Source organism: Aotus nancymaae, unplaced genomic scaffold (assembly GCF_030222135.1).
Source record: "Aotus nancymaae isolate 86718 unplaced genomic scaffold, 86718_ANA_hifiasm-v0.15.2.pri h1tg000032l_0, whole genome shotgun sequence".
NCBI lineage: Eukaryota > Metazoa > Chordata > Mammalia > Primates > Aotidae > Aotus > Aotus nancymaae.
In genome coordinates this window covers 11,279,433-11,287,560 of record NW_026988445.1, presented here as the reverse complement: position 1 = coordinate 11,287,560, position 8,128 = coordinate 11,279,433, and the positions used below count along the sequence as shown (strand labels likewise).

The 8,128-nt window shown below is 48.7% G+C and overlaps 1 protein-coding gene across 1 annotated transcript; it reads right to left on the bottom strand.

Moving 5' to 3' along the window:
• Window positions 1-1,778: 1,778 nt before the first annotated feature.
• CCDC185 (coiled-coil domain containing 185) lies at window positions 1,779-3,821 on the bottom strand. Its single transcript, XM_012459748.2, has one exon. It carries the CDS (start codon window positions 3,759-3,761, stop codon window positions 1,896-1,898), a length of 1,866 nt encoding a protein of 621 aa, XP_012315171.2. The 5' UTR covers window positions 3,762-3,821; the 3' UTR covers window positions 1,779-1,895.
• Window positions 3,822-8,128: the final 4,307 nt, after the last annotated feature.

The window sequence follows — 8,128 nt, the reverse complement described above, 5'->3', positions numbered from 1 at the left end:
CTGTATTAAGAGGAAGAGCTAGGATTCATGCCAAAGTCTGTCTGAAATGTCTTAAGTATTACTCTTGAATATTTGGATTGCACATGGCATTTGGCTTGAACAGAGGATTAACTTGGGCAAGAGGAGAATAAGGTTGGAAATTCAGACAAGATATGTGAGCCCTTCCATTTTGAGCAAGAGGGGTATCCCTGAACATTTTTGAGCAGAAGAGTAAGTACGGGTCCCACAGTAGGCCTCTTTGGGGATACCATGTAGAAGGGATCTGGGGTAGGGGAAGAAAACAGAATGGGGAAGAGGGCCTGGTTTCCATAATAAGAGCCAAGAAAGTGGACCTCAAACTGACCTCTGCACAAAATCCCTTGTCAGGTTACTTTTAATGTTGCTTTAGAATTACTAATAAGATATAAGCCTCCCAATGGGGCTTATTCTATTTCTCTCTCTCTAATACAAATGTGACACTAGGGGCTTTTTGAAGAAAATATTCAGAGATTTCAATAAAGGCTCTGAGATATGATGGGTTAATTTCTATTTAACTTTTGGCTCCTTATTTTTAAAATGTCATATTACTGAGTCATACTTAGTCATTGATTCAGGTCCTGGTTAGGTTAATTAGACACAGTGTGCGTAGACAGAATGACATCACATACCTCCTTCAAAAGAGACAGAGGAGAAATAGAGGGAAAGAGAAAGATTCCACTAGAATTTTATTCATAAGAATGAATAGGACTGACCAAAAAAACAAGCAGACCAAGGAGATTTCAATGAGCTCTTAGATGGTGTATTAGTCTGTTTTCATGCTGCTGGTAAACACATACCCAAGATTGGGTAATTTATATAGAAAAAGAGGTTTAATGGATTCATTCCATGTGTCTGGGGAGGCCTTACAATCATGGTGGAAGCTGAAAGACAAGACAGAATGAGAATCAAGTGAAAGGGGTTTCCCCTTACAAAACAATCAGATCTTTTTAGACTTATTCACTACCAGTATGAGAACAATATAGGGGAAACCCCCACCCCCATGATTCAGTTATCTCCCAGGGCCCCTCCCACAACACATAGGAATTATGGGACCTACAACTCAGGATGAGATTTGGGTGGGGACACAGCCGAACCATATCAGATGGTGTACCTATGGTGGAATAGTCAAGACATAGAGCTGATGGAGTTATAAACACTTCCTATTAACACAGGGAGGGAAGGCCAAAGAAGTTGACAATCAGGTAAAAACTTTAGAGGGCCATTTCCAAAAATGTTTCACAGAACATCAATTCCATGAAATTATCTGAGAAGATAAAGGGAGGGGGTGCTCCATAATTTGTGAAAAACACTACATTAAACAAATAAGTTTCTTTACTGCATGCTTTTTCAGAGCCTTTAACATTTTAAATTGCATTATGAACTCCCAAGAGAGGATATAGTATGCAGGGTTCCCAAATCTACTTGTTCACGGGAATCCTCCCACTTCACCCTTTTTAAAATTTCTTTTTGTCTTGGAGATTTCTTATGACAGGTACTTTATACTTTACCCTTCCGTAAGTTCTGGGACAGGAAGAGACTTAAGACATATCACAGAACTGTATCCCTGACTATAGATTTTTCTCTGGTGTCTCCAAAATGTGCCCGTTGTGTGTTTCTAAGATTACTCGAGAGCTAAATGAGTATTTTCTATTCAAATCAAAATTCACAAAGCCAAGTTATTTTCATAAAAATTCCCAAAATTTTCTCCCCGACCCTCTAAAATATCCAAGTGAATCAATAAACCAGTTCATGAGAGGAAATTGCAGCAATTTTATATGCTTTTTAAAAATCAATGTTCAATATAATCAGATTATAAAAGGAATCACATTGCCATATCTCCTTCTGGCTGCGCCCTCTAAGCCTGGCGTCCTTGGCTCTTAGTAGCCCCCATTCTGCTGACAGGCAGGGAGCCGGGCCTCTAGTTCTATCTGATCAAGGGAGCTGTTGCGAGGCCCTCTGTTCTCTCTCCTGGAGGCCTGCGGGAGCTTCCGGAACTCCTGTAAGTTTGGGTCTTTCCCTGGGGTAATGTGCCGCACCCTCTGCTCCTTTTTCTTAATGGCCTCCTCCATGCCCTCAATGTGGCACTCTTCCTCCTTCTCGGCTTTCAGTTTCAGGATGTGGTAGTTCTTCCCACACAGGTGGTTGAGCTCCCAGAGGTGCTGCACCTTGTCCCTGGTGGTCTTGTGCACATGACTCCTGGCCTGCCAGATCTTCTCATCTGCCAGCTCCACCAGAATCCTTTTGTGCATCTTCCTCTGCTCCTTGGACTCCCCCGCGCGCCACTTGGCCTGCTGCAACTGCTCCTCCTCCTTCTGGGCCTTCTCCCTCAGCTCACGGTGCCGCTCCTTCATCAGGCCCTGGTATATCTCTTGGGACCGCTGGAAACCTTGCTCCAGGGACAGCTGCCTAAGGAGCTCCTCGGCCTTTGCCTGGCAGTCCATGAGGACCTTCCGGGCCTGGTAATTGATGAGCGAGCTCAGGTTGGTGTCCTGGACCTTCTTCTGGCCCTCTGCGGCATGCAGGTGCCTCTTGCGACAGGCCTCCACCAGCCTCCTCTGCAGCTGCAGGCTATGCTGCTCCCGCAGGTTCCGCAGCATCCTCTCCTGCTCCCAGAGGCGCCGCACCTGGCACTGCTTTCGGTGCTCTGCCTGGGTGCGCGCCTTCTCCAGCTTCTCCTGGCACGGGTTCTCCCGGTCCTCCGGTTGCTCCTTCCACGGGCTTTCCCCAGGGGGCACGTTCTTCCCTTGGCTATCCCGCCGCCGGCCGCGCTGCTCACGGCTCGGGAGGGTCTTGCGCTGCTCCTCCTGCTGCCACTGTTCTTGGCTCTGCTGCAGCAGCAGCCGGCGCTCCTGCTCCAGGGTCATCTGGACTTTCTGATCTGAACGCTTCAGCTCCTCCCAGGCCTCAGCCACCTGCTGCTGCAGCTCCCGCATCCGTCGGGCCTTCTTGAGCCGGGTCAGCACCAGGGCCACAATCTGCTGGTCCTGGGAGGACATCACCGCCTCTTCCAGCTTGTTCTTCAACACCTGGGTGTGCAGGCTCCGCATCTGTTTGCTGGAAGCCGAGGGCTGGGAGTCCTGGCTGGCTAATGACTCAACCTGGTCGCTGCTGTCTCTCTTCTGGGCGCACACGCAGGCTGAGTGCGGCCTGAACTTTTGGGAGGGCACAGAAGACCGCTCTGAGAGAACTGAGGAAGGGAACCAACGACCCAGACGTCTGCCGAGCGGCACTGCCCACTGGTCTCCATCCTTTTCCATCCTGAATGTGCCACTCAGGGGAGTACCAGCTCCTCCACGGTAAGGCGGGGGCGAGTCTCCCTGGGCCAGAGGGTAATGCGGGCAGGGCTGCTGCCGTTGGCCTGGCAGCTGGGTTTGCGGCTGCCAGGCCTGGCGGGGCTTGGGTCCTGCCTCTCCCCAGGCATCTTCCAGGAGCCTGCTGCGAGGTCCGTGCTTCCTGGCGCGGTCCAGGGGCCTGCAGGCCACGTCGCTTAGGCTTCGGCTGCCTCGTGGTGAGTCTGGGCACTTGCGCCTGCGAGGGCATGGGGTGAACGAACAGTGCGGGTGCAGCCAGGGCGCCCCATCTTCGCTCTCCGCACCGCGAGTCCCGGCCCGGGAGCACGCGGCAGGGTCGGCTCCGGACCTCTGTCCGCGCAGCCGCTGCTTGGACTCATGCTCTTCGCCGGGCCGTGGGGGTTCCCAGAAGTCCAGGTAGGGTCGCGGGGAGGAGTGACTGAAGCCTGCCATCCTCCCTCTGGGCACGCGCAGCGTCTGTGCAAGGGGCCTGAGACCTTCAGAGGACTCTGCAGACACCCGCCCCGCCCCCCGATCCCGAGGTCTAGGTCGCCTGTGACGCTCCAGCCACTTCACAATGCGCTTGGCAGCTGGGTCCCCACAGTCCTCAGCCCTTGCCCGGCGCCGCCCACCCCAGCCTTGCTAGCAACCCAGAATGGGAAGGACAGGAGGCTGAGGATGGGGGTGGGGGTGGGGGAGAGAGGGGTTGCAGATTGGAGGAGGGGATCTGTAGGAAATCAGGGTGACATTTAAAGCTGAAGGTGCATAGTGTCCCCCCACCAGTGTTTCAGGCAGAAGTTTGAACTCGCATTTGCACAAAAATATCAGGATTTTGAGAGAGCCCAGGTGAAGGCGTCACCCTCAGAATGGAAGGGGTGGGTAGAAGGGCCGAGGCACAGTTTCAGGGAGGAGGTACCCTTAGCTGCAGAATCACCGTCCGCCATGCGTGTACCTCTGCAATGTGCTCAAACAGAAAGGCTTGGACGCACATTAATATGCGACACCAGGCCGGGCACGGTGTCTCACGCCTGTAATCCCAGCACTTTGGGCGGCCAAGGCGGGTGGATCACAAGGTCAGGAGTTCGAGACCAGCTTGGCCAATATGAGGAAACTCGGTCTCTACTAAAAATACAAAAATTAGCCGGGCGTGGTGGCGGGTGCCTGTAGTCCCAGCTACTTCGAAGCCTGAGGCAGGGGAATCGCCTGAACCCGGGAGACGGAGGTTGCAGTGAGCCGAGGGCCACTGCACTCCAGCCTGGGCGTCAGAGCAAGGCTCTGTCTAAAAAAAAACAAAAAAGGGACACCACCCTTTTGCCGTTTTAAGTTAGCAAGCCCAAAGTGTGCTTTAATGTTTATATTTTAAGATTTTTAGAACAGGAAGATGACTCTATTCCCTAATGTGGTAATTACTGCTATAGTCAAAATATGAATGCCACATGCACATTTTTGCAATAGCATCAATGAACACCATGCTGAAATCACATTATTTTTTGTTCTTTTTCTCCAGTTTTGTGGGATACTTGTTTCTTGTTGAGGCACCCTTGGCTAATGGGAAAAGCACTGGATTTGGTAGAGAAAATGAATTTGGATGTTCTCCACCACTCTTCACTCATGGGCTATTGGGCAAATTCCCTAACCTTCCCCACCTCCAGTTCCAGCAAGGTGGAATGGGAAGGGGGGCCTGATGATACCAGCATTGCAGGACTGTTGTGAAGGTCAGGTGAAATTATGCATCCAGAGGTTGGCACCAGAATACATTCAATAAATACTATTTTGGTGCCATGCTAAGCATCAGTTAAAAGTTTTAAGACTTGGGCTGGGTGGTGGCTCATGCCCATAATCCCAGCATTTTGGGAAGGCAAGGCAAGAGGATCCCTTGAGCCTAGGACTTAGACCAGCCTGGGCAACATAGAGATATCCTGCCTATATAAAAAATTTTTACAAATTAGCTGGGCATGGTGGGTGCATTTGTAGTCCCAGCTACTCAGGAGGCTGAGATAGGAGGATTGCTTGAGTGCAGGATTTTGAGGCTGCAGTGAGCCATGATTGTGTCATTGCACTCCAGCCTGGGTAACAGAGTGAGACTGTCTCAAAAACAAAGTGTTATGACTTAAAGTAATATATGAATTTACAAATATTTCTGTAGATTCCTAGCTTAAGAAAAGAATGAAATTAATGTAATCCTAAATAGTTTAAGGATAGAGTGCTAGAAAGGGGTGACCCCAAGCTCTGTTATGTCCACACCATACTGTGGATCCTGGCTAAGTCACTTCCCTTCCCTGGGGTTGTTATGGTCTGAAGGTTCGTGTTTCCCCCAGATTCATATGTGAAAATTCTAACCCTCAAGGTGATGGTATGAGGAGGACCTTTGGGAGGTGATTAGGCCATAATGGTGGAGCCCTCATCAATGGGATTCGTGCCCTTCTAAAAGGAGCTGCAGAGAACTTCTTTATCACTTCTGCCACGTGAGGACACAGTGAAAAGATGGCCATCTCTGAACAAGGAAGAGGATCCTCACCAGACACCAAAACTGGTACTTGATCTCAGACTTCTTAGGCTTCAAAATGGTGAGAAATAAATTTCTTTCATTTATGTGCCACCCAATCCGTGGTATTTTGTTAATAGCATCCAGAAGAGACTAAGGCAGGGTTGCAATGAGGAAACAGTTCTGGATAGCATTCTACAAGTGTGACCATTCCTTAAAGAAGAAAAATGAGTATTTACCCACATCAATCCTCTTCATTCACATCTCCTTGAAGTATCACAGCAACCCAGCTAGGAAGGACCAATGGACTTGATAATATTTTCCACTGGACAAATCTGAGACTTGGCCATTTTAACTGATTTCCCCAGGGTCACTTGGTCAATGGCAGGAGTTTTGACTTCAGATTCACTTCTCTTTCCGTGATATCGTGCTGCCTGCCTCTCGAGAAATGCACTTTAAATTGAACCATGCTTTTAAGAAAATTATGATCTGACGTACAGCAGAGGGTCATGGACACCATGTCCTTGAAGCCACGTGGTGGCAGCCTTAACTACAGTGAAAGGAGCCACTCTGCCTGGATGGGATCTCACCAGCATGTCTATAGCTGGGGATAAGAAGTTTTTCTACCCTAGGTTTTATTGGCACCATGTGTATCCTTGTTAAATAAATTATTTTATGTGAATATAGTCCTTACTATATGGTAATTTAAAAAGTAAACCAAATTTGAATGAAATCATTTAACTTTTGAAGTTAGGAAATATTTCTACATGTATTGAGTTGTGCCGACAGCTGAGTGTCATATCTCTCTGTTGAAGCTTTGTAAAACATTTTGCAGGGACAAGTGTGGCTCTGGTCAATACCCAGGCTACTCCCACAGAGTGGTGTTATGTGGATGAAAGCATATCCACGTGAAAGCCAGGATACCTGCCATCAACCAGTTCTGCCACCACCAGCTGAGTCACCTGAGCAGTCATTTCACCTATGTCTCAGTTTCCTCATCCCTGTAAAGTCTCTTTCAGTCCCAAATGCAGCTGGAGAAAGGGTTCAATCTAGTAAATGCTTTATTCAGCCTTTGTTCTGTAAAGCAAAAATGAGTTAATCCATGAAAAACGCTTATAGCAGTGTCTGTCTGTGTGTGGTAACTGCTTTATAAATACTAGCCATTAGAATCGTCATTATCGTTATGCCAAGAGCACTAAAACCATGGCAGCGTAGAGCTGAATTTAAAGACTTAGTTTGGGACAGAGCCAGAATGAGAACCCAAGAGCTCAGATTTCCAGTTCGGGACTCTTTGGCCTCTTGCTTCCTCTGAAGGTTCTCAGGATTCCTCAGGGAATTGTGTATGGCTCACTCACCTCTGTTGACAAAGGAATAAAGGACACAGTCTTCACTTTGTAATGTTACACACATTTATTGATAATCTGGGCCAGGATTAGAAAGATGATATTACTAAGAGAAACAGGTCTAGGTAACAGATGTCATAAGTGGTTAAATAGTTCACCCTAACAGAGTTCCCATGGGAGGGTGGGGTGTGCTCTGTCTGAGTTGTTTACAAGAGAGGGCTCCATACAGGATGACATTGGAGTGAAACCTGGAAGGACAATTAGGATTGTCCAGACAGGGATAAGCAGGAAGACACTAGGCCAAGGAAGCTGCATGGGCTGCAGCATGGAGCCTCAAATGCCTGGCATATTGGGGTAATGTATGATTTGTGTAGCAGGGGGATGGGGAGTGTGTGCAGTGAAGTGGTAGGTGATGAGGCCAGAAAGGTGGGCTGGGGCAGATTCTGTAGGGCCTGCTATGCCAAGCCAAGAAGCATAGACATCCTCCCACTGGGCAGCAGCATCCCAGCTGTGTCCAGAAGAGCTCCAGGATTCCTCGGAGCTGCCTTGGACCCAGAGGGGCAGGGCTGGAGGACTTCAGGGCAGGCTCTGAGGCCTCTGTCCTTGCTTTACCCAGAGCAGCTTAGACTTTATCTGTTTTATATCTTGAGGCTCCTTATAACACCTCACTGAAAAAATTGGGGTTCTTGTTTCAATCCTTATGAGGTTGAAATCCACTACATAGATCACAGGGGGCAGTCAATAAAAGTCTTGAAACTGGGAAAGTAACCCAATGGGATCTATATTTTAGAAATCTCACTCTGGCAGCAGTGTAGATGATCAGGTAGTAGGCTGGTTCAGCAGTCTGGGTGGGCAACAAGGAAACATAAACCAGGACAATGGCCAGGGAACGGGATGGGATGGATTCAGGGAACAGGCCAGAGTTTGAGGGTTCATGTCATGGGGATACTTTGATATGGAGAAGGAGAGTTTCTAATCCAAGTGGCAGTGAT